The following is a 27556-nucleotide window of genomic DNA, read 5'->3' on the forward strand; positions in this document are numbered from 1 at the left end:
ATTCAGAATGAAATCATTGTGATTGATGAATCTGAACACAGTTGATGTGTACATTTATTTAGAAATCGGATTTGATATTTTAAAATGCACTGTCTGTCCAAAATTACAGACTTTCCCACTGTTGGTGCATATTAACCATCATCCTGTCATTGCTTCTTTTATGTTTCAAAAAGTAGACTTTATATTTATCATTCCAGGTCCTGATTAGGAGACGCAGAGAACATGAAGCTAACTAGTTTTTTGACTAGTCGGCAGGGCCGGATTAACATAAGGGCTAGGTGGGGCTTAAGCCCCAGGGCCCGCGGGAAGAGGGGGCCCGTGATTGGCTGGAGGAAATGAGATTGACAAGTCAAAGGTGGTTGATTTGTGTGTAATAAAATAATAAGAAAAAATGATTGGAAAATGTGCCTGACTGATAAATCACCATCCAATCAAAATCACTTTACAATTCGCGCCATGACATCGGGAAACGCCTCTTTGCGTTATGCAGAAAATGGGAAATTGGCCTTTATTGCTTGTTCAGCCTCGCTGGTGTTCAAAATAATAAACAAAAGTGATAGTGGTGCGCAAAAAAGGAAAAATAAGCTTGAAAGGGAGAAAAGGGGTGCTAATCTTACAGCAAAAATTCCCAAACTAACTAACTACTTCGGTTCACATAAAACATCCAAGCCAGCGGAAGACCCCGCGTGAAGCGGCAGCTCACAATTATCTTCACCCACCGACACCGTCGCCGATCTGCGTGCTTTACACGCTGAAGAAGGTGAGATAGCAGCTGCAGCAAGTTATTATTCTTATAACGAGTTAAGCCCTATTCTGATGGTAATTGTTTCTCATGAAAAGTAAGGTGTTTTCAGCATTTACAGGGACGAGTCGAATGATTTTATTGCCGTTTGAATTCAGAATGTCAGTGTTTTTCTCTCTTCATCATCACCCGTGTAAATATCCCGAATTAACTTTCCTACTGTTTTTTGACGAACACCAATGTCGTGTGACTTGTCTCCACTATCTGCGTTTGAAGCACATTCTAACAGTTGCAGTTCTGGTGCCTCCATCCATACAACTCGACCTCGACACATTCACATCACATGTTAACACAGCGGTAGAGTTACTCATGGGACACTGCACTTATTCGCAATCACAAAAGTTCTTTATTTGCATGTGCTTTAAAGCCCTGCCAGTTAAACATGTCATTCGTGTGCTGTTCTGAGATGCGCTTTTTCTGACCCCATACACCCGAAGCGTGCACACACACTTAGCCTGTCAAACAGCACCTGACTACTGGACTTCATCTTTCGCGTCTGATTGCGCTATAATACTGTCAAATACACAAAAGGTTTAGATAAACACAGTTGGTTATGTCTGAAATGAGTTGAGAAAATCGGACGCGTGCAGGTCTTAAAGTGACAGCATCCTAATAGTTAGCATGTGGACCCTTGTCCTTAAAGGGATAGTTCACCCAAAAATTAAAATTCTGTCATCACATACTCCCTTTCAAGTTGTTTTAAACCTGAATGAGTTTCTTTCTTTTGAACACAAAAGAAAATATTTTGAAGAATGCTGGTCCCCATTAATTTTCATAGTAGGAAAAAAATATAATGTGGAAATCACTGGGGACCATCAACTGTTTGGTTACCCACATTCTTCAAAATAGTTTATTTTGTGTTAATTAGAGGAAAGAATTATTGTGTCAGCAATATATGCAATACAATTTTAAAATATGTTAAATATTTTATATGTTAAATATATTTTAAAATATGTTAAATAGCATGGAATATTTAGTGTGCTTGTGCTTATATAAAATGATTTGATAAAATGAAATTTGTAAAAATATAAAAATAATAACAATAAAAAAAAATTCTTGTGGTACAAGACACTGTGGCATGGCAATCAGATGAAAGGGGGCCCTTGGTGTTGCTATAGCCCCAGGGCCCAACGTGTTCTTAATCCGGGCCTGCTAGTCGGTTGAAAAAAATTCAGTTTAAACGGTTATGAAATTAGTAGTTGCGCACATCCCTAGTTTCAGGTAATTTATTGAACAGTATGTGCAGAAACAGACAAGGCAAAGCAATAATATAGCACATTTCATACACAATGGTAATTCAAAGTGCTTTACATAAAGAGGAAACAAATACATAAGAATAAAAATGGAATGCATAAGAAATAAAAATAACAGTAAAAACAGAGTTCTTTCAGCCAGACAGCAAGATTTAAAATGCATTAAAACAGTCAGAAATTAAAATATGATGCATAAAAGATTGATATAAAATGAATTAAAAAAAATAAAAACAAGAAAAAGAATTAAAAGAATAAAAAGATATAAATGAAAGTGCAATCACTTCAGACATAGCACAGTGCTCAATCCGTAAATACATAGCTAAATAGATGTGTTTTGAGTCTGGATTTGAATGGGACTACTGTTGGAGCACATCTGTTCTCTTCAGGAAGCTGGCTCCAGCTGCGGCTGCTTGCTTTGAATGAACCCTTGGTATTTCTAAGTGACTTGATCCTGATGATTTTAGTGATCTGTAAGGCTTATATTCTAAGAGCATATCTGCAGTGTATTTAGGTCCAAGGCCATTGAGTGATTTATAAACAAGTAACAGTACTTTAAAATCAATTCTAAATGTAACTGGAAGCCAGAGTAAGGACCTGAGGACTGGTGTGATATGTTCATATTTTCTGGCAGCAGCATTTGACAAAGTATTTTATCTATCCTAATGAAAACAATTAGTTTTGCTTACTATAAAAGCCAGAAGTGTTTAGAGGCCTCTTGGTGTACGTGACTGTAAGGGTCAGAAGCTTGGCCACTAAGCATATTTTGCTGGTAGTTTTCCACCAGACAACAGGAGGATGTGAAATGAATAAGATCATTGTTAAGGGTGTCAAGTGAAGGCTTCTTGCCTCCGGGGAGTGTTGATTGTCTTTGATACGATGTTTCATTTTGCCTATGAGAAAGGGTTGACCATCAACTGGCAGAATTCCACCACAAGAGATTGTGCATTCAGTACATGGAAATGACATACAGTGAGTCTCAAACACCATTGTTTTTTCCTTTTTATGTAAATTTGATTTGTGCAAAAGACCTCTGAAGAACAGGCAAATCTCAACATAACACCAACTATGACGCAACAGTTGGGATCATTAATATGTACGCCCCCAACTTTTGCATATGCAAGCCCATGTTCAAGGCATTAGACAAACAGTATTAACGTCTGGAGCTGTGCACAGTGAATCAACAGACTTTACGCAGGTAAGCAAGCAAGGACAATAGCGAAAAATGGCAGATGGGGCAATAATAACTGACATGATCCATGATATCATGATATTTTTAGTGATATTTGTAAATTGTCTTTCTAAATGTTTCGTTAGCATGTTGCTAATGTACTGTTAAATGTGGTTAAAGTTACCATTGTTTCTTACTGTATTCACAGAGATCAGAGTCATGTCATTTTTTTCATTATTAAACACCTGCAGTCTGTATAATTCATAAACAACTTCATTTTTTATAAGTATTCATATCAGACACACATAATGGGCCTAAGTAACTATAAAGTTTACTCTATTATTCTTCCAGTTCACCAGCCACTTACTTGCATATATTTCAGGAGAAACTGATTAATTCCCTTGCTGTAAATCTGACTATTGGGACTCTGCGAACTGTGGGGCAAACTAAGATGGCGGCGCACATTCTCGCATTATAGATCAAGATAAAGATAATTTATAAATGTTTTTAAACAACAAAACACACTCACCCATATTTGAGAATCGGAATATCAGATAGTTGATGACATGGTAAGCAAGTTTGTGAATATTTTAAATAAAAAAGGAAAACAAAATAATGGCGATCCATCTGTCATACATTGTTATTGAGGCTGCGTTCAGGGTACATGACACGCAAGACGTGTCGCCATGGATACAATAAGGGCAAGCATTCTAAAATAATGGTCACCTTAAAAAAACTCACTCTGGGGGGTCAGTTAGAATATTTTAAGCTCACGATTGAAAGGGTTAACTGTAGGAAGTTTTGGCACATCCAATTTTTAATTTCCTCAATGCATTGACACAGGGAGTCAATGGGGCTGTAATTGTTAGGTGATAGGGCAAGGTAAATGGGTGTCATCTGCATAGCTCTGATATGCAATTTGGTTAATTTTCATTATTTGGCTCAGTGGCAGCATATATAGGTTGAACAGGAGCGGTGCAATTATTGAGCCTTGAGGGACACCGCATGTCATGGATGTCCACTTAGACGTATGGTTACCGTATGACCTGAACCATTTAAGGACCATCCCAGAAAGCCCGACCCTGTTTTCCAGCCTGTCAAGAATTATCTTGCGATTGACTGTGTCAAATGCAGCACTGAGGTCGAGTAGTATTAGCAGTGATAGTTTACCTGTATCGGTGTTTAGGCGAATATCAATTATCATTTTTATGAGCACTGTTTCTGTGTCCATTCAAGCTTAAGAATTTGTTCAGGTGAATGAAAACTACTTTTTCAACTTTTCCTTGCCTATGAAAGTAAGATTTGAGATTGGTCTGTAGTTGCTCAAAATGGTGTTATCCAGATCTTTTTCATCAGGGAACAACTAACAACTGCAGTTTTCAGGGAGTGTGGAAAGTTCCCAGAACAAAATGAGGCATTTGCCACTCCTAGGAGATTTGCTTTTAAACAGTTAAACACATTTTTGAAAAAAGATGTGGGAAGTGTGTCAAGGGTGCAGGTTGATGTTTTAAGGTGCTGTACAGTTTCTTCCAAAATTTTACCATCAGTTGCTTCGAAATCAGACATAATTGCTACTTTCTGAGATTGATCTGTTTTACCCCAGTGCAGCTCAAGGATGTGCTGATTGCATTTCTGATATTATTGATTTTCTCAGAGAAGAAGAAAGCAAACTCACAGCATTTGCTGTCTGAGAGCATTTCACCGGGAATCTGACTTGGAGGGTTTGTTAGTCTCTCTGCAGTAGCAAAAAGAGTGTGGTTGTTGTTTAAGTTGCTGTTTATAATATTTTAGAAAAAGGTCTGTCTAGCTTTGTCTTGTTCCACAATGAAAGCATAAAGGTTATTTTTATAGATGTTATAATGGATTTCAAGTTTTGTGTTTTGCCATGTGCTCGGCTTTTCTGCATTGTCTTTTCATATTTTGCACTGCTGTTGAGTTTCTCCAAGGTGCTTTTTGTCTGCCACTCTTCTTCCTGACTTTCACAGGAGCAATGTCATCAATAACATTCTTGACTTTTGAGTTAAAAGAATCATGGAGAAAATCTAGATATGCTTGGTGTTAAAGATATAGCCTTCATAAACAGCACACTAGTGTTCTCATTTAAGTATTTAAGTATAGCTTTTTGACTGAGATAGATCTAGCTTCAACAGTAGGAGAGATCAATATATCAAAGAAAATATAGAAATGATCAGATAGCGTTACATCCTTAATAACAATGAATGAAATGTTTAGACCCTTACTGATAAATCTAGAGTGTGTCCACGATTGTGTGTGGGTCCATGTACATGCTGAGTCAGATCACAAGTGTTCAAAACAGTTATGATTTCTTTTGCCATATTGAATTCTGCATTATCTATGTGGATATTAATTAAAGTCCCCAGTAATGGCAAAACAGTCAAACTCTGAGGAAATTGTTGATAACAGTTCTGTAAAGTCCTCAACAAAGGATGGAGAGTATTTTGGAGGCCTATAATGACAAGTAGAATGCGTGAGCTTCTTTTAACACAATGCCCATATATTTGAAAGACAAGTGTAACGGAGATATTTTTCTCTGAGGGACTTTTATTTTGATGGGTTGCTCTGTCTCCGGTATGTCAGTGGGAGATGCAAAGACGTCTGGGAAGAAGAAGAGAAAAAACGTGATGATCAGACACGCCATGTTCGCTGTGTGAGGAGATGTCTATTTTTCCGCCTGTGGTTTAACATAAGACAGTGATATACATTCAGTTTAAGTTTTGTGCACACTGACTTTACCGTGCAAAGCTGGAGACGTCGTTGTAGCATAAGTTTGGTTGAGTGCGTCATCGGGTGGAGAGCGGTGTTGGAGACTGGCTGAGAGCACGAGAGAGAGTTGCTGGAGCCGCGAGTTTCATCAAAAACACTTGTTTGTTTTGCATCATTCGACTGGGCATTTTGAGAGTTCTGCTTGCTGCGTCCCAATTCACATACTATCCGTCCTAAATAGTATTAGAAATAAGAATTAGTATGTCCCAAATCCTATGTTGAAATGAGTATTCCAAAGATACCCGGATGGTTTCCTTTTTACGGTTAGAATTCGAAGTGCAGATCCGTGCACACTTCTAACCGCTAATATTGCCCATAACACATTGCGCTGTGATTTGATTAGAACTACAAAGACGAATAAAAAGTGTTAAAAACTACAAACATGACGGATGTGCGAGACCGACGGTTAAGATAAAGGAGCTTGAATGATTAATAATCAGTATCTAACCTGACGAAAAGATATTAAATGTTATCCACATTATATTTCATCTGCAACAGCATTGTGAACTTTTATAAATATGCGTTCGGTCATTAACTTTTAAATGCATCAGATGCATCATTAAATGCAAAGATGAGGCAAGTTCTCTGCATGAAAGACCAGATCAATGTACGACTACATTTCTCTCAGAAACGGTAGGAAATTAAATTTAATTCAATGTGGAGGATTTTAACTGACAAGATGATTGACAGGACAGTTTAAATGGTTACAGGTTGCGTAACAGAACATCCGTTAAAGATGCAGTTATGATGAGGAAGTTTGTCCCAAAGCTTGCATACTTTTCTGCAACACACTCAGAAGTGTGTACTTTTTCTTTACAAAAACAGTACACACTTTTAAGACGTAGTATAAGTAGGCGAATTGGGACGCAGCAGCTGTTTTTTTTTTTCTGAGTCATCCGTGAACTGTTTTGGAACGAGAGATTGATTTCTTCCTGCGAGTAACTTGAGTGTGATTGTTAAGGCTGATTTCTACTTAAGCGTCGGACCTGCGCCGTAGGCTATGCGTCTGTTTTCATTTATAGAGTGCCTCAGGGATGATGCATTATTGTAGGCAAAACCGGGAAGCGAATTAGCATTTTTGGACTAACGGTTCCAACGCCGTAAAGTCTATGGGTTTTTTGAATGGGTTTTTGCTAAATCGCCTGAAATAAGGTCTGTGGTAAACAAAGCCTCTAAATACTTTCACGTTTTGATTTATGATATAAAATACACCAGTTATAACCCACTTGTGATTTTTTTTTTAAACTTTTACTGTGTCAAAATCGGCGGTTGCTAACAAATTAATAAAAGGGACTACTTCCTTTGGCGGGGACTTTAGACGTCATCATTAAAAACGGGACATTTGGACTAGGGATGCACCGATCCGATATTCAGATCGGTATCGGCTCCGATACTGCCATTTTTGCCGGATCGGGTATCGGCCGGAGTGGACCGATCCAAATCCGATACTGTGCGTGTACTATTCTGTTATTGTTCCACAAAAGGCAAAAAAAAACATTAAAAAGCACCATAAAGTTTCAGTGCACTATATTCCAAGTGTTCTGAAGCCATTTCGTAGTTTAATTTGAGGTACAGATAAATATTTAAGTCGTTAAATGAAAGTTCACGTAAATGCCCCCCTCCGCTGTGGCAGTCAGTCATTCTCCATTCAGCATTCAGACTGCGTGTCGCGTTCGGTTACAGTCAACACAATGAAACACTCTCCAAGATGAATCAGTGTTTCTATTATTATACTTCATCAAAATAACGGTAATACAATACCCATCAATTATCTTCTCTTTGTGCTTTGAACTTTTCAATGCGGAGCGCTGTGATAATGCTTCAAGCGCATCATTCTGCACACGGGATGCGCATAAGCGCTTTGTGCCGCTCTGTATGGGAGCCGGTGTTGCAGTCGATTCTCCCTGCGTTCCATTCGGAAGGGCTCATCCCTATGCCCTAATCCCTTCAAAGGGTTTACCCTCCGGAGTGAGAGCTTCGAAGGGATGAAGGGTGTAGGGGTCAAAAAAACTCTTTTTTTTGGAACGCACTTCTGCGTCATTTTAACGACACAATCAAGGAGGAGCAGATTGTGCAAGCTGCGCCCTTTATTTAACGTTAGTTTATTTATTTATTTTAGGTTTATCGCATGTAGGCTATATTGTATATATGTAGCTATTTTAAACATTTGAATGGACTGATAAAGGGAGCTGTAAAGTTTTTTTGTTGAAGTACAATGTCGTTTTGACCATAATAATGTACCAAATCTAACTCGTATAAATATTACAGTAGTACATAAAAATATTATACATACCTTTATAGTTAAAATCGAGCTCCAAGCCTCCTGTACCCATTCTGTGACGTCAAACTTCCCTGTGCAAAAGATCATGGGGGCCCGAAGTGTCCATCAGTTGTTCCCTTCGAAATCCTTCATTCCGAAGGGCCCTTTGAAGTGGCCAGTTTTGAGCACTTCGGTTTGGAACGACCCTTCAATATGGCGGCCATGATTATTTTCACTCCGAAGTGCCCTTTGGAGGGCGATATATCCCGTTTGGAACGCACCGTATGTTCCCTTTGGAATGTGTGTTCCCCCTGCTGAGTGCGCATGCGCCATGAAACACCGCTGGATGGACGGAAAGCGAAGGAGGACAAAAATATTGGCGCTACGTTTAAATGTCTTGCACTGTAGCATAATAAAATGATTCAGTCCAGTTTTATTTCTGTGAATTAAATTAATCTTGGACTTGTTCATAGTTTATGTATTATGCCTGAATATATAAAGTTGAATTGTGCCAACACAAATTAGCTTATGTCCAAACTTTATGCCTCATATTACTGCATTTTTATTTTTATTTTAATTTCCAAAGTAGCCTACACATGATAAAATTTGAGTTCCTCAAATTATTGTCACAAGGGAAACAGATACTATGTTATATTTTGTTCCTTATATAAAATAAAAATGAATAAATATATATGGATACAATTATATGTTGTCATTATTGCCTTCTTTAATATTTTTCACATGCAAGATGCAAGGGTGCAATATAACATTCTTAACAAAATTAATGTGTAATTTCAAAGGGCACTAATGAAATAAATCTATCAATCAGTCAATTAGGTTAATAAAGGGTGTTATAAATTGGGAAGATAACAATGGCACATTGTCACCAGAATTTCTATTCTTACTGACACCTTTCAACAATGGATCCGAAAATGTTTGAAGAGATAATGAGTTATAAAACTCAGGGCTCATACCCATTGGTATAAAAAAGAGGCGAAATATATAATTCGCAGACGTTGCTCCAAGTTCCAAGTTGATGGTAAGAAATTTAACACACTTTCAAACACACATTTCATTCAAAATTATTATTTAGACTGTGGAGATAACTTTACATAACTCCAGACAGGAGTGAGTTATAGTGATACACCAAGAAAAAGAACTATATGAACTAGTCAGTGAATTATTATGATTGACTTACCAGCAACTACAACATTAAAAATAACCTGTTGTCCAATTTCAGTTTAAATTTCACTGGGCCTTCAGAACATTCTTGCAGGTTATTTAGATTCTACTAATAAAGCTATTTCAATAGATGGCAAACTTTACCACATCTCCACAAGAAATGGTATGGTTTTGAGAAGAAAAGTGGTTGTTGGACAAAAGGAGGCCAACCAAGTATTCTTAGAGTTTCATGCCAGCTCCTACGGAGCCCACTGTGGAACGGAAAAAACAAAGCTTGCCATTTCAGCTAGGTTCTACTGGCCTGGAATGGGAGTGGACATTGACAAATGGATAAACATTAAATCATTCTTCTTGAACATTGCTGTGAAACATTCAAATGGATTGTTTTTGAATGTATTACTCATGTGATTATTTCTGAACATCAGGTTTTGCAGTGTGCCCAGTGTCAATATAGCAGACTGTCCATCAAGCAGGAGCCCAAGTACATCCCAATATGTGTATGTATGCTTGTCCACAAATGTGCATGAGTTTTGAGATGGGTAATTCATGAGTTCACAGAATTGTATGTATTTGTTGTGCTATTTTAATTAAGGTGGACAAGCCTCTGGAATTACTGGGCATGGATTTAGTGGGAAAAGTCTCGAGGACCAACCAGGGAAATGAGTACATTTGTGTCCTCGTTGACTATTACACCAAATGGTCCGAGGCCTATGCAATTCCTAATAAATCTGCAGCAGTTGTCTCGCGCTGCATTATTAACTTTTTCTACAGGTTTGGGGCACCAAAGAGGATACTCACTGACCAAGGCACTGAGTTTGTGAACCAGGTTTGTAGTTTGAATTAATCAAATACAGTATGCATGAGACTTAATGTGAGCAAAGGATTTGTTGGATTCTGCAACATTTGATTCTTTGTAGATTCATTTTAATGTGTTTTGCAAACAGATCAATGAGGAACTCTGTGCATTCCTCAATGTGGAGAGAAGCCTCTGTGCACCGTACCATCCACAGACGAATGGGCTTGTGGAGAAACTTAATGTAACCATTCAGAGGTGAACCATTTATAGGCTGCTTTTGGGAGTGCAATATTCAAAGAAATATTGGTGTTTGTAATGGGTTACTCATAACTTTCAACATTGATTATGACTCTAGAGCCTTGTGCAAGCTTGTGGATACAAGACCTGAAAAATGGGATGAGTACCTAGATGCAGTAATGTTTGGTCTTAGAACCAAGACGCAACTGACTACTAGGTACTCCCCATTTTTCTTAATGTTTGGCATGGAGGCCCGATATCCTTGTGAGGTTCCAGAGACGTATGAGGTATGCTATCCTTTACATTGTTTCATATAAATATCATGTATCATTTAAGTTAATAATTTTAATCTTCAATGTTTCTGAAAAGGTCAACAGCACTGTGGAATCTGTGTTAGCAGAGGACACTATATCAAATGCCATTTCTCTGAAGGAGAAAATGGACAGCATTGTAAAAAAAAATGTAAAAACGAAACAGGACAGGACACAGAGGGTGGCAAATCAGGCTCCATTTTTTGTAGGCCAGAAGGTCCTGCGAAAAAACATAAGGGCCCAGCAGAGGAAAGGGGGCAAGCTTGAACGCAGCTGGTTGGGACCTTATGAAATTGTCCACTTACAAGAGAAAAGTGCAGATTTAAGGGATGAAATGGGGAATTTTTTTTCCCAAAATCAACACTGACCATCTCAAACAATTCAAAGAAGACACACCCCGGATACCCCATAGAATAACTCAAGAACCACAATGTAAAAGACCACATAAAGAAACTGGACCATGCCCTTCTGTCACACCTGTTGATCTCACCATCACTACGTCACATGAAAAGCCCCCACCATCACCTCCATCCTCACCAATTGACTTGTCTATTGGACCAAAGCATTCACCAGCTACCAGATCCTCTCCCCTCTCTTCAATGAAAATGCCTCCTTACTCTCCTGTGTCCCACACCACTACAATGGTGACAGAAGTACCGACTCATACCACAGATGCAGCGCATAGCTGTAAGTGTTGATGTAAAGTCAGATCTTATAACAGATTAATATTGGTCTGAATCCATATATTTGTGTGGCAATTAGTGCAATGCTGTTTTTGGTCATCCTCTGTAGATATCAAAAGTGCCTGGGATGGAAACGACAGTTATGTACTGCTGTCCAGAGTGGGACCCTACAAATTATTTTTCAAAGATCTGCAGATTGGCCCTGGGAAGGAGTTGGAGAGTGAGGTACTCATTTCATTGATTTTTGAAAAATAAGACTTTCAACAGCTTTATTAATAATCTGTATTTATAATGCTGTTATATTTGTCAAGGTTATAAATGCATACCTGTCACTGAAGGTGAGGCAGCACAATATCACCTCTCCGGGCAAAGCATACCACATGGACACATTTGCCATGACAGACATGTGGAAGGGAAAACATGAGAAGCTCAAGGTGTCCTGCAAATTTTAATGCTGTTATTTTGTATTTTATTACTTGTGCCTATTTTGTTCTGGCTGTATGTAAATTTGTGTTGTTGGTACATACTCAAGGTTTTCATTAGCAAGGTATAGATCATAACTTTTATATATAAATTTGTTTTTCTTCCCCAGTTGGACCCAGCAAACTATGAGCTAATAGTGGGCGTTGTAAATGAGCGCAACCACTGGTTCCTGGTTGTAAGTATTTGTGGTAGGCCTATAGAACATTTAACATTGCCTTAATGTTGATTTGCTCTAAAATCGTGTTGTCTGGATATTTTTCCACACAACCTAGGCCATTTACCCATCCCAACAAAAAAACATTCTACTTGACTCACTTGGAGAGTCATGCATCAAGAAGAAAAAGTGTTTGGAGGCAACAAGGTATTTTTCATGCAACACAATCAGATAGTGTTATTGTGAAACATGTATGCTTGAAAGAAAACTCTTGTTTGTAGAGCCCTGATGATGGCAAAAGGTGTCTCAGTTTCACACTGGGTTTGTGAAAGCCTGCCTCACCCACTTCAGAGGGACACTATTTCATGTGGCGTGTTTGCTTTGAAGGTGTGATAGCATTATATAAAAATATTAAATGTCCATTGAAATGGTACAATACTTTAAAGTTAATTTGTCTTATTACTTCAGTTTGCAGAACACATTCTGCAAAATTCTACAATAAACTTCTCCAGTGAGCCACAAGACATAACACGGTTCAGAATGGAGATTGCTTTAACACTGCTACACCAATCTGGTATGGCTTTAAACTTATGAATACCATTGATGTGCTTTTTGTGTGCACCTTCACTAGTGTTGTACCTCCATAGATGACCTAAGTGAACTGTGCCACTTTTGTGGAGAGGCAGAAACATTTGAAGACTCTGAAGAAGAGGCAGAAACATTAAAAGACACTGGAGGAGAGACTGAAACATTTGAAGACTCTGAAGTTCTTTGGGTAAGAGCATTTTTGGTTTGTAGTGCAAGTCAAGTAATATGAATGGACCATTGCTTTAAAACTGTTTGTTTCTTATGTTGACAGATTGCTTGTGACTACTGCGGGCGGTGGTTCCACTTAAAATGTGTGGGCAATCCATCTACAGAGAAAGAATACAAATGTGTTTCTTGCAATAAATGACTCAGTTATGAAGCCTTTGTTTTTGGAGGGTTTTTTTTCTCAATTTTCACTTTGGGTAAACTCTTTTCTTTTATAAAATTTGCCATTTAAAATCACCTGTGAACTCCTTGTGGTTCAAATAGGCCTGCAATGGAGGCTTCTGTACTAACAAAGCCTTAATAAACATGGCATTAAAATCTGTAGTGCATTTTAAATTGGAAAAGGAATAAAGATTTGAAGAAAAAAAAAAAAAAAAAAAAAAACTTAAAAAAAATTACCACCTTCGAGGGGAAAAATAGTTTTTGAACCTTTTGGGTTCCCATGCTTGTGAAAAGGGGAACACAGATTCTGAAGGGAACAATCAAATTTGCAATGCTAAATGGTAATATGAGGCATAAAGTTTGGACATAAGCTAATTTGTGTTGGCACAATTCAACTTTATAAATTCAGGCATAATACATAAACTATGAACAAGTCCAAGATTAATTTAATTCACAGAAATAAAACTGGACTGAATCATTTTATTATGCTACAGTGCAAGACATTTAAACGTAGCGCCAATATTTTTGTCCTCCGCTTTCCGTCCATCCAGCGGTGTTTCAAAGCGCATGCGCAGTCAGCAGGGGGAACACACATTCCAAAGGGAACAGAATCGACTGCAACACCGTTCATATTATAATACTTTTGCGCAATGAACGATTGTTAATAGCATTTTTTTTTTCGTTCTGTCGTATCTTTCATATGTTGCTGCATCATTTATTTTTTATATTTTAATGTTAAGACATTTATAGCTTCGCATTTTCATATTTATTCACAAACTTATAGGATAAACAAACAGGCCTAAGCTATGCATTTATTTATATCATGAAAAGAAGTTAAAGACTGCGTCACTTCTCAGTTTTCATCTTGAACACTTTTTGAGGATCGTGAGTGAACGCGATCATCTCTTCCTCTTTACTACTTTACAGAAGGAAATAAATATGAATGAAAATCAAAGAATATGTTGAAAGTTGCAGTAGCTTACCGAAATCTTTATCACGTCAGTTCAATCAGTGTTGTAAACAATGTCACGTATACCTCAGAAAAGCCATTAGTTGACCATATAGACAGCAGCAAGAAAAATAAAACAAACTATTTTAAACAAAACGAATTAGAAACTTAATTATGCAAGCATAAGTATTATAATATATAATAAAATGGACAAACTGGGTGTGTAATCAAACGCATCGTTTTCATTTTATTCTGGAGACTGAACTCGCGCTCTGCTGCCACACTGGAGCGCACTCACCACCAACTGGACAGGGGTGGGAATTACAGTTACAAGCAACATCAGCCTCAGTAATCAGTCAAAATGACGGACAGGCTGCAGATTTTTTCCGTCACTTCTATAAAAATTCCATCAATGACGGAAAATTTTCGGTTAACGCGACCTTTGAGATTATATATTATATACACGCCACACTACGGGGCCGTTCACACAGAACGCGTTTTTCTATTCTAATGCGCTACTTTCCCATTGTTTTTCTATGTAAACGCGCTTGACGGACGTGCATGACCGTTACGCTCGCGTCTCGCGTCTTTTGCAGCGCCTCACACATGAGCGCCGCGTTTTTAAGACGCCGTGTCAAGTTAAAAGTATTTCAACTTTTACACGCAGCGCAGCTCATCAATGTCAGTTCCAAAACAGTGGACCAATCAGAAGAACTTGGAGGTGGGGCAAGCGTTGCGAGTTGGCATGACAACTGTTTTACTGTTGCATCACGTCTCAAAGGCGCGTCTCGAGACTCTCGCGTTCTATGCTGCGCTTTTTTTAAAACCACTCCTGAGCGCTGCGTCTCGCGTTTTTAGACGCAAAGACGAGTTCTGTGTGAACGGCCCCTACCGCCGGTGACACTCCACGACCGCGGTGGCGCGGTTGTCATGCCGACCGTCACAGCCCTATGTGAGGCATACAGTTTATTAGGTCATTTAGCACTTTTCTTATTACTTGAAGATCGGATCGGATCGGTATCGGCCGATACTGAATCCCAGGTATCGGAATCGGTATCGGAAGCGAAAAAGGCTCGGTACATCCCATTTTGGACAGCATTTCTCATGAAAAAGTGGATAAGTATTCATACACATCGCATATCATAATCAGTGAGCATGTTTGTAAATAAAGTTGTTTTTTAAATACAGTTCGAGGAAGCTTGGTGGTGACGACGTTGATCCGCGACCATGGTGTGCTGTAGTCCGTTTATAGCCTACTGTTAGCCTTTTATATCTGACGACTTTATTTAGGCTTCAAAATCTATAAATGGTGTGTTCACTTGTAAAGATTATCTTGATAGACAAAACGTGTAAGTGTCATAACCCTTTGTTAAACACAGAGCTTATTTTCTGTGATTTTCCAAAAGTCTATGGGAAAAATGCATAGGCTTTCAATCGAGGGAACCCGTGCGCCGCTAACTTCCGGGTTGGCCTACAAAAACGCGTCATCCCTGGGGCACTCTATACTTCTGCGTCGTTGTCCGTATCGACGTGCATGCAGACCACTAGTAGGCAGTGTCCGCGGTCATGTTGAGGATCAAGGCAAAAGCCGAAGAAGAAGCAGATCGTCATGTACGTTGTCAGAGAAGCTTACAAACAGAAACGGCAGAGAAGTGGCAAATAGGTAACTACTTTTGTTGCAGTTTGACTGTATGTGTCCAAATGAGTGTTTTTTCATTCATATGGAAGTTGAAAGTGCTCACTCTTCTCCTATTGCCCAGCGCCAGTTTTTTGACCTGAGGGAGGGGTTCTAGCAGACCAATCAGAGCGCTTGCGCAGAGCTGTCCGCATAGAATTGACGCGTTGTTACATTATTGAAGAGGTGCATGTCAGGCTACGTCGTATGCTATGCACAGCCTACGCCGTAGCTACAGCGTACACTCGACGCAGAAGTATAAATCAGCCTTTAGTGTGCGAGAATGTGTTTTTGAACTGCACTAATTTTCTACGAAGTGATTTCTACTCTACACAGTATTTTTACACTTTTCTGTAGACTGAATCTACAAGTCACCCACCCGGTCTTACAGAGAGAGAGACATTGATTTCTACCTGCGAATTACTTAAGTGCACTTGTTAGTGCACAAGTGTTTCTGAACTTAAATACAGTTTTCCTACGGAGTGATTTATTTTATTTTATTTTTTTCCCTTTTGAGTATTTTTGCACTTTTGGAGAAACTGAAATTGTTACGATCAAGTTTTACTTATGAAATCCCCAAGAAGCACTATAAGCCAGATGCTGTTTAGTGAGTCGCGTGCGCCCCGTGACTGAGCGCCATGTTGTTCCAGAGAGTTCGAGTTTTTTTGGGGCTGTGCTGAAACTTTTCTCTTTTTTGTTTATTACCCTGCCATCCTTACAACATCTCCCTGTTTTATCTCACTGGTCTCATTGTTGCAAGTCATCTCATCTCAAGTCGCCACATTACAGTCATTGTCGCTACAAACTGGTACAAGAGTTCTTTACACACACTCACACACACAAACACTTTATGGATATTGATTGAACCGAACTGAGAGTATCAATTTGAACCGTGTCTGTGAGAACTGAATCAAAAGGAAATTGAATCATTAACTGATTCATAACAGTCGTTTGAGTGAAGTCACAAGTGTTTTCTATGTGAAATGAGTTGAGTGAAAAGAGTTATGAGTTAAGTGAAACGAGTTATTTGAAGTGAGTCATCAAGTTAAACTACAAGAGTTTGTGCCCTATCAAACCTATTATCAAACTTTGATAATCAGTTTGGAAACTGGTTTTGAAAATAATTTTGTGAAATTTATATTTGAAGTGTTTTACAGAAACTGTTTGAGATTGTTAACCTTTTGGAACGTTTACCACTATTGAAAAGAAATTCCAGGAAACTTGTTTTTTTGTTTTTTTTTTCATTTTATTATTTTATTCTATTGAGACAAAACACAAAGACAAAAATACAGGTTCCTAAGGAAAGGAGGAATAAATTAATTCTTGTTAAAAGTAATACAGTTGAAGATTGTTTTTTTTTTTTTTTTTTTTTTTTTGTACTAACCTTGGAGTAGGGGCATCTCACTTAGACTGTTAGGTTTAGGAGGGTGGGAATGTGATTGTTTTTTTTTTGTTTGTTTGTTTGTTTGTTTTTTTTACTAACCTTGGAGTAGGGGCATCTCACTTAGACTGTTAGGATTAGGAGGGTGGGAACGTGAATTTGAGTTGTCACTTTATATCACATATCTATACTTCAGGAAGCCACCGGGTTGACACTTACTGACCTGAAGCCCACACTATCTATTCCTGTATTATATATTACAATAGTCTAAGATAAAACATATTCACACATTGTGCATAATCGAGACTCAAAGCACCAGACCAAGATCCTTTCACTCTTAAGTCATCCATGGTAACGTTTTCATTTCCATTACAGAGTGAGACTTAGTTTCATTACACAAGTAATCACCAAATGACATTTGCTTGCATTGATAGACATTTTTAAATAGAGCAGCTACACCTCCACCTCTCCTAACAGCTCTGCAGACACTCATAAAAGTACAGTTAGGGGGGGCTGTTTTATTGAGGACTGTTGAGCTGCAGCTGTCTTCTAGCCACATTTCATTTAGAAGCATAAAATCTAGGTTGTTTGTCATTATTAATTCATTGACTAGAAGTGATTTATTTTTAAGTGAGTGGATGTTTAAAAGTGCTAACAGTCTTACTTCCTGTCTCCACAGTAATCTTAGTTTGTGTAATAGGCAGCAGATTTGATGGGTTTGCCAAATGGCTTGAGAAGGCCTTAGGCTTTCTATCACATAATAAAACAGAAATAGAGAAAGCAACAAGCACATTGTGTTACCAGAACCCAGAAACAGGTGAAACGTATCAAATCAGGTGACAGGTGAAACATGTATAAATTTACGTTCAATGTAATATGCAGATGAATAACTTGGAATGTCCTACTAGGTCCCAAGCAGATCACTGGAGAACATACACAGTAGATAAAGTTTGCAGGTAAGGGGGTCTGAGACCTTGATGTGGCTAGAACTAAGACTGAGCGAATGTGTGTGCCTTTTGAAGGGGAACTGACTGGTGTGGTGATGAGGACCAGGAGTAGGTGATTAGTAACCATGGCAACATGACATTTACAGGAGAAAGTACAGGAGGGAGTTAAGGAATGGATTTCAGATATAGCAGATTCCACTATCTCAGTGACCTTCACGCTCTTCTCGTTGCTGTTCATGTGGGAAAAGAGTGTAGATGTCTGGTCCAACAGCAACACCATGGGACCTCACTTTGGGACTCCGCAATGCTGCAGGACTCCTCACAGCAGGGCCTCAATACATCAAGCCATTTTGTAACTTTCCACCTGGGAGAGGTCTCTGCCGACATCTTCTCCACCATGGAACCATGGAACCATCAAGACTTTCCTCTGAGACTTCATCTGGATGCTCATCCAACGGCTAAGGCATTGCAAGTATTGCACATATAACTAACTAAACAGAGGTTTAGTCCAAACTGTAGGCCCCTTGCTACCAGGGTGCTTTAAATTAAGAAACTGATGGTGTTTTTTTTTCAGGTGGTTAACAGACAATTACAATTCCATGGCCTCATTCCCCTGTTTCTATTTCGGTTTCATTTGTTTGCTTTCACCATTTTACCCATGTATGTGATTGTGTGTATGCGTTTGTTTAGACTAGTTATATGTTCGTGATTTAGTTAAATAAAACTTTTGTGAACATTCACATTTGTATTGATTCTGTGATCACTGCTTGCAAAACAGTTTCTTTAACAATGCGATCACAGCTACTTTACCTTTTACTGAGTAGTACTGTACCTAGTAAGAAAGAGTTATTTTTCTGAGAGTTGGTAGCCACCTTGGGAGGAGCAGTAGCGTTCTCTGACACTTTGTAAGAAGCAGGAGAAGTGTATGAGGCCCAAACACACAAAACGGCAGTTGCATCACAGGAAACACAGCTGACGGTGGAAGTACCTCTGTGACCACTGGACGCAGAAGTGCTGGGACCAGCGGACTTGGGACCAATGGATTTGAGAGCTCTGGGATCACTGGACTGGGGAGCTCTGGAACTGCCGGTAATATTTTTAGAGATGAACGGACTGACTTCATGGGAAGATCCGCCACCTTGGTTGCCAGCACCAAACGTCTCCCTCTCTGTGCTGGGGTCAATTTGGTGTCCAGACTGGAGGATGAAGAGGATTCTGGAATGAGCTCTGGGGCTGGAGAACTCTCTGGAGACTCAGGGGCAGGCGTGAGGTGGAGTAAGATACACTTAGCAGGAGGGCATAGAGGATATACTGATCCAGTGTGCAGATGTTTGTCTTCCTGGGTACCTGTGAAAACAAGGAAAAGAGCCATTAATGCCACATTATTAAAATACAAGACTTCTACTGCATACTCCTCTATCAGGTGGCCATTTTGGGAGAGGGAGAATAACAGTCATAACTGTTCCTGCAAGGTTCTTGTTGTATGAGTTCTGGCATTCTGTCAGGATTTACTCGAGACGAAAAGTGTTGTAAATCAGTTTCAGGAAATGTATTTTTAATAAATGGGAAATAGACGCTCTGCGCCTCATTACACTCCAGTTGAAAACAATTGGAAAAATATGCTTGCCTCGGGAAAAAAGCTTTGGTGGACACATGACCTAAGACTGAGTGAGTGTGTAGCTGATTAGTGTGATGACTGTGCCAGGTGCAGGTGAATATAACCTTCCAAAAACCTAATGTAAAATTATTTTGGATTCACTAGATCTTGTGCTGCTCTTGCAATGTATACGGTAAAACCCAGTATACACTAAATGAATAGAAAGACAAAACTTTTACCATCTCCATTTTAAATAACAAGGAATAGGCATGATGTAAATAACTCTGACTTCCGTGAGTTTGCTCTGAACTGCAAGGCCCAGACTAACATAAAATGGTACCCACACAAAATAAGTATTTTAATGTCAATTCTAAGTTATTGATCATAAATTACAATATCAAGGGTCATGTAAATATTTCTTTTGATTGCTAAATCAACAAGCAGCAAGTGCATGTCTGGACATGTATGACTGAGAAAGCAAATGTAATCAGTAGGACTAGGTAGGTAACAAGTCATTGCATTTTAGAGTTTTAGCCATAGAAGAAACTATAAAGATTTCTCTATAGTTCATTCCCATTTAGCCAGCTGTTGAAAACGTAGAGTTTTATGATCTATTCTATGGGATACATGCTTGGGAAGGTAAAATCATTTTAGTTCATCATCTACTCAGGCAAAATCATGTGCTTGGAAATGTTATGTTAGTTTACACACATACAAGAATATACTCATGTTGGTGTTTCCTTTTCTTATACACTGTTTTTACCTGTTGTTTTATAAGGCAAAATAATGCATTTGGATTCCATGTATACTGTTGAAAAAACTTATACAACCAATTGATATACATTGTGAACAAGATCTGGAGGAATGAATTAGCAAAAGTTTATTTATGATTTGCATTGAATGACACAATGATCACTTGTAATCAGTTTATTATGTTATGTATTTTTGTGAAGATTTAAAATAAAACACAACAGAATCTTCAAACAGGTTAAAACAGACATTCTTTGCACGGCCCCTTTTCTGATCTGACTAGGTCCTCTTCAGTGAACTTTCTGTCTGTCTGCCAGGTACAGTATATAAATAGAGCTTGAATATATCTACATCTGTTATAATGGTGAAGTTACACATAATTATATTAATTTGAAACACTTTCTTTGGAAGTGTAAGTGAGTGTAAGTCACCTTTATTCATCTCTGTGGGTGGAAAAATTTAAATGTTGTAGCAGCAAAACAATTCACAAAACAACAAGGTCAAAAATGTTTTGCATGCATGCCTGGAAAATGTACACTAGGTCAGAAGTATCCATATACATCCATATACATGTAATATCCTCTTCTAAATAATGAGTTTGGCTATTTCAGCCATAAAAAAATACAAGTAATAATAAAGTAATGAAAAAAATGCAAATCTAAATACTACAGTATACAATAACATTCCAGAGAATTTTGGGCTTTCAACATTGAAGCAACTGTTCTGGCTTTTCTGTTTCAGCATGAAGGGTTCACATAGCCTACTGTCCATTCTTCTGGCTTCTTTTGGCTATCATAACAATAATTGCTTTTACTTAAACAATGGAAGAGACACACATACTCAAAAAATTGTGCATTTCTACCCAGATTACCAACAAACTCATCATCTGCAGGGAAAAACTGCCACTTAATTATACTAAAATAATGATGGATGTAAACTTTATAAAGACATCATTGAGGATTTTGAAGATATTTCACTTGGCCTTCATTACATCTGTTTTGAGTTTCTATTTCACGAGTATTTCACACTTACAAATAAGTCAGGTAAATAAACTGGTAAACGTATTTGGCGTGCTGTCCGAGGAGAGGGCTCCGAGCTCGGTAATCGGCCCGAACACAGAGTACCCCCCCCCCTCCCCTGCACTGAAACTGTAATTTTGAACTTCAATCTGTTGGTAGCCATTGAAATCCACTGTAAGGAGAAAAATCCTGGAATGTTTTCCTCAAAAACCTTCATTTCTTTTCGACTGACGAAAGAAAGACATGAACATCTTGGATGACAGGGGGGTGAGTAAATTTATCAGGAAAAGTGTATTTAAAAGTGGACTAATCCTTTAAACACTTGTTAAAAATATATATATTTAATCGCAAAGAGATGTTTGAATGTGGCAAAAAGGTGTTTGAATACAACATAGATAATCATTGCTAAAAGCAATTATGCGGTAGGCCTACGTATCCTACGATCCATGACTCATTATTCAAATTATTCCGTTAAACTGTAAACAATCAGCAAAAGCTTTGCTTTTGCTTTGATCTTTACATAATGTTGACGTTTGGAGTTACTTTGATGAAAACGATCTTACAAAATGAAATTACTTTTGAGCAAATTAATTAATGAAACCGAGTTATCATAATATCACCACCACAATGAGAAAGCACATGAAATCCAAACACCCATCGAATGAGGAAAGACAGCTGTCCATCACGCATTCACGTCAGGTAAACGCAGCTGTCGACTAACGTGAGTGAGCCGAGAAGATGAATTGTTTTATCTTTTAGCAAAATTATCTCGATACATGCTTCCTTAAAGTTTCGTCGAGGGAGACTTATTTACAAACAGAAAACATATTGTTTATACATATTGTTTAATGCTTTGAACTAAAAGAAAACATTAACATGTAAGATTGTTCTGTATATTGCCTAATCTTGATGAATCATAAAAAAAAAAACTATTTCTCGTTAAACTTCATTTAAATATTCGAATATTAGTTTTTTTATGAGTCCAAATATTTGAATACAATATTTTGGCAAAATGCCCATCCCTTCCTTGGACATGCACCACTGACATTTTATTCCTGAAATTCTAGTTGTATGTTACTTTTTCCATTTTTGAGCTTTTACAAAATGTATTTTCATGACATTTACTGGCTTAAAATATTGCTAAAACATTTAATAAATAAAACACATTAAAATGTTTCCTGTGTCAACATTCCCCATATACTTAAAGGCATTAATAACAAATGGCCACTGTGTGTTAAACTAACTCTATCTTTATTCGTGGGCATTAATGATAAAAAGTTTGTATTCAATACATGGTATGTTTCTATAAAGAAATTGAAAAAAAGGAGAAATATTCACTAGGTTAAAAACTGTGATATATATCACTTTCCACAGTCATATTATATATATATATATATATATATATATATATATATATATATATATATTAGGTAGCCTACAATTACTTTCCACAGTCATATTATATATATATATATATATATATATATATATATATATATATATATATATATATATATTAGGTAGCCTACAATTAGATAAATGCTCAACATTTACTGCCAGTTAGTAGTCAAAAAAATGTTCCGTAATTAAATAAATACTAATTGGCTTTGAGTAATTAATTACTTTTGTCATTCCATGCAAAAGTTGGATGTTATTGAAAAAATTTAATATACTATGCTTCAAGCTCCTTACCACATTCAAAGCCATTTCCTTGATGTTTCAAAACTTGCTTGGCATCCTATTTGCACGTTCCTGCAAATGTTGCCAAATGTCAACTGTGACGACTGCCCTGTTGTGCCCTGCAGCTTAGACTTGTCCGAGCCAAACAGTCTACAGAAACATGCACTATATATACATATATATATATATATATATATATACACTTGCTCTCTTGGCCATATCTCTTGTAGGACACATTATATTTGCCTCTGTAATACAAGTGGCTCAAAAAAAATTTGGAGGGTGGGGTCAATCCTTGTTCAATTATTTTGATTAATCCTATAGAAAAATATACATTTAAAAATCAACCGCTATTCTGAATTTTGTCAATGTCTATGATGGTAACAACCCTGCATGAAACAACTTTTTGAGACAAAAAGTGGGTAAAAAAAATATGCAAGACATTTTCAATGCATGGTATTGACAAGATGTTTGTAAGGGACAGTAGTGTGAATGACCTGTACATAGGTGAACTGTACATTCAGGCCTGAATTTCAATGCCCTCAGAGTGTGTTCACAGTCCACTGTAATGAACTCTGTGTATGAAAGTACTGTCAGTAACGTGGCAAAACTTATTGGAGAAGAATGCAGTCAGGCAGCTTGGCTTCATAGACTCTTAACATTTAAAAGGCATTAAGATGAGAGGTTGACAACTTCACACCTGCTGTGTTTTTACTGTTTTGAAATAGCTCTCATTGTGTAAATAGTCTGAGTTCAGCAGCTCATCAAGGCTTCTCTACAGCAATAATTGATAGCTACAAACAAGCCAACAACTATCAAGCTTCTCATCACTCACAGCCTTAAATACCTTCAGGAGATATAGTGTTTAGCCCAGACATTAACAGCTAAAGCAGAACATGATTTACAAATAGCAGTTTTAAGTTCTAAAAAAACATTTTACAAATTTTATTTTAAAAAAGCATATTAAATGTTTTAACATTTTAAATATTAAAACTCATGGAACCGCCTTCATTTAGAGTAGATAAATAAATAATTTTGCTTTATTATCATTTCTAACTTTTTAAATCAAAGTTAACATTTTAAATTATCATTCACCAATTGAATAATTCAGCTGCATAAGGTTTCAGTAGAAAGAACAATCTTTTCGAACTACATTTTCTTTAAGTCTTAAATGTTTGATTATTTTGTTTATCATGTTTGAAGGAAAAGTGTTTAATACCTTTTTATCAAGACATCCAGAGTTTGTTTTTATTGGTCGTGTTCCATATAAGGTCCTCAATTATGATACTTGGGTACAGTGACCCCAATTGAATGACTCCTGTCCTGACATATGAAAAGTGTCTGAACTGGACACCCACCTTTCCCTATCTAGTTTCCGCTGTCAAAGCTACATTTATTTCTGACCATGCCAACTGCTAGCCATAAGGAGTTTGAACAAACAGCTGCAAGCTTAACTCAGCACCAGCTGATTACCTAGAATAATTTAGTTAACTGCAGTTCTGAGCTTTGTATATTTGTATATTAAATAATTTCAAATAAATTATCAATAGCAACACATTATGACATAATTAGCTCTGAGGCCCTTCACAAAGTCAATTTCTTGATAACCAACCTAAAGGTACCATATAGTTTAATTTAATGGTAGCATATTTTTTGTAAGTATTGAATTAATCAGAATCATTTGTTGCAGAATTGCTTAAAAGTAAAACTCTCTAGTGGAGGAGTTCAAAGATTGCTCTTTTAATACTTTCTATGGTGGTCTGATGCAGTGTAAATGAGATTAATTTATAATGACTCATGGATCATTTGATATTTTATATAACAAGGGTGTATGAATTCCTAACAAGAGTCAGTCTATATTTTAGACTGTTATTCTATATTTTCTAAATATTCTATATTTTGAATGTCATTTTTATTTCATCACTTTAACGAAAATGTTAAAGAAATTAAAATGCAGACTCCAAGTGGAAACAAAACATAGTCATCCTGTTGACTGATACTATAGACCACATTTTAGAATAATAGTGAAGACAAAAAAGAAGTAGTTTTAATATGCAGTGTTTTAAAATCACAAAACTAGATTATTTAAAGTAATGGGTCCATTATGGATGCTTCTCCTTCACTCTTGTACAGTTAAGCCTTTAACGGAGTGTAATGTTTTAGAAACTTTCAGTCGAGTGCATCAGAACCTTTGGCTGGAACTGTAAAAAGAAATGATCAAATATAACTTCTGTTAGTTAGAAAAATTAGTGTGCTCCCTCTTGTGGTCAACAAGTGTAACTGAGGAAGAGAACAATGAATTACTCGCTAGCTACTGGCAAGACAGACAAAGTTGTCTTCTGCCAAGGGGAGTAATGGGAGCTCAAATAGCCACATACTCGATCCAGTTATTGCAGGAGGTTGTTTGTCTCATTGGTCACATTACTACACTAAACTGTAATACTTTAAATCCTATAATAATTATTATACAATACAACCAGCCTAAGGACTGGCACATGACATATTATTACAGTATGTTGATTAGTCTAATCTGACCAGCCATGAGAAATGTAACGTTAGAAGCAGCAACCACATGCCGTTTGCAGCTGAACTACAGGTTAATATTCACTAGAATAATTGCGTTGAGGAGCTTCAATAACCCATGAAGGGATAAAAAGTTTAATTTTAACACATCGTACCTGATTCATTTGTAACAACTTCCAGACCGCTAAACTTCTGCGCTAAGCTTAGCTCTCTGTTAATAATAAGTTTCATTAATGTTTTCTTTAGAAAAAGGATAGAATATTTCTAAGTAGAATATTTCGGTGTTTCTGTGTAAGGAATGTCACCATCTTGTGGTCAGTGGAGGGACTGCATATTAGAACTGATTGTTTTCACCAACATAGAATAATAGACTGCTCCCAAAATACGGAGCCCCTAAAGGGACCTTTGCAAAACTAAAAAAATGACGGAGTTTCGCGTGCTCACAAGATACTTTCGCATGCGCACGAGATACTTTCGTGTGCTCACGAGAAACTTTCGCGTGCGCACGAGAAATGTATTGCGTGCGCACGAGATACTTTCGTGCGCACGCGTTACAATTTCCGGTTTGTGTATACTACAACCTACTTCATTTGTGCGTCACTGCCTATGAAGAATGCCAGAATATGGATGCACATAAACTAATAAAGATCATGAAAATTAAAGAGAAAATGAGAGTGGATGCACATGAACTAATACAGCTGTATTTGCTCAAAATCTGGCTTTCTTAGACCAGATCGTCTAGGATGAATCCAGCTAATTATTCGTTTTAATTAAACACGTGCCTTCCTTATATCTAAAGTGCTTTATGTCAATGGCTCTGCTCGCAATAAGCGCTGTTAGAACTGAATGGAGAAAATAAGCATGTCTCTGCCACCTGTAGGATGCGTTAAATCCGACAAAGTGGTTTAATAAAGGGCCGTTTCATCTTGTGAAATATGAAATTTTAGTACGCCTACATTTTACAGTTCCAGTACTTTTACATGGGAAAATATAAATATGGCCTACTGCCCTAACGAAATACAAAGTTTCATCATTTTTACTGTACCAATGTTTTTTTTCATGAACCATTAAACGTGGCATTATGACACTGCACACTGAGCCCATTTCCCAGCGCGATTCTTGGATGCCACAAATGGACATAAGTCCTTGAAAAATGATGCACTTCCCTAACGAAAGCCACATTTTGAGCACTTTTTACTGTATCAGCCTTATTTATTTATTTTTTTAACTTGGCAAAAAGAACAATGCACACAACTATTCATATCCTGGCCGTCACAGAGAATGCTTTAAAGCAGACAGACATAAGACCGCGATATAAACTGCCCTACGAAAGCCACATTTCAGCAAATAGATCATTATTAATTTATGCACATCCATACTCGCATTTTCTGCATAATTTGAGCAAATAGATCTTTATTAATTCATACTCGCATTTTCTTTATAATTTTGAGCAAATAGATCTTTATTAATTCATCCATACTCGCATTTTCTTTATAATTTTGAGCAAATAGATCTTTATTAGTTTATGCATATCCATACTCGCATTTTCTGCATATTTTTGAGCAAATAGATCGTTAATAATTCATGCGCGTCCATACCATCTTCTTCTTTATAATTTTGAGCAAATAGATCTTTATTTAGCCTATTCATGCATACTCGCATTTTCTGCATAATTTTGAGCAAATAGATCGTTATTAATTTATGCACATCCATAGTCGCATTTTCTTCATAATTTTGAGCAAATAGATCATTATTAATTCATTCATAGGCTATACTCGCATTTTCAATTTTGAGCAAATATATTTTTATTAATGTATGCATATCCATTCTAGCATTTTCTGCATAATTTTGAGCAAATAGATCTTTAATAATTCATGCGCATCCATACTATCTTCTTCTTTATAATTTTGAGCAAAAAGATCATTATTAAAGAAGAAAATAGTATGG

At 37.3% G+C, this 27556-nt stretch overlaps 1 protein-coding gene and 1 long non-coding RNA gene across 3 annotated transcripts; one reads left to right on the forward strand and one right to left on the reverse strand.

Moving 5' to 3' along the window:
- On the forward strand, positions 1–13080 carry LOC125267089 (sentrin-specific protease 1-like). Of its 2 annotated transcripts, XM_048188392.1 has the most exons (14): positions 1–760; positions 9875–9946; positions 10042–10275; positions 10394–10500; positions 10601–10769; positions 10852–11480; positions 11586–11701; positions 11788–11910; positions 12069–12134; positions 12232–12320; positions 12395–12500; positions 12582–12687; positions 12761–12888; positions 12973–13080. In XM_048188392.1, exons 6-14 carry the CDS (start codon positions 11123–11125, stop codon positions 13066–13068), a joined length of 1188 nt encoding a protein of 395 aa, XP_048044349.1. In that variant the 5' UTR covers positions 1–760; positions 9875–9946; positions 10042–10275; positions 10394–10500; positions 10601–10769; positions 10852–11122; the 3' UTR covers positions 13069–13080. The 2 variants fall into 2 exon arrangements, with proteins under 2 accessions (XP_048044349.1, XP_048044350.1); XM_048188393.1 differs by having other exon boundaries at positions 9875–10275.
- Positions 13081–17151: 4071 nt separating this feature from the next.
- Positions 17152–23294, reverse strand: LOC125267093. The gene is made up of 2 exons (XR_007184608.1): positions 23099–23294; positions 17152–19387 (listed from the first exon to the last, which is right to left on the reverse strand). It is a non-coding gene; the product is annotated as an uncharacterized LOC125267093 (long non-coding RNA).
- Positions 23295–27556: the final 4262 nt, after the last annotated feature.

This window comes from Megalobrama amblycephala, linkage group LG4 (assembly GCF_018812025.1).
Source record: "Megalobrama amblycephala isolate DHTTF-2021 linkage group LG4, ASM1881202v1, whole genome shotgun sequence".
NCBI lineage: Eukaryota > Metazoa > Chordata > Actinopteri > Cypriniformes > Xenocyprididae > Megalobrama > Megalobrama amblycephala.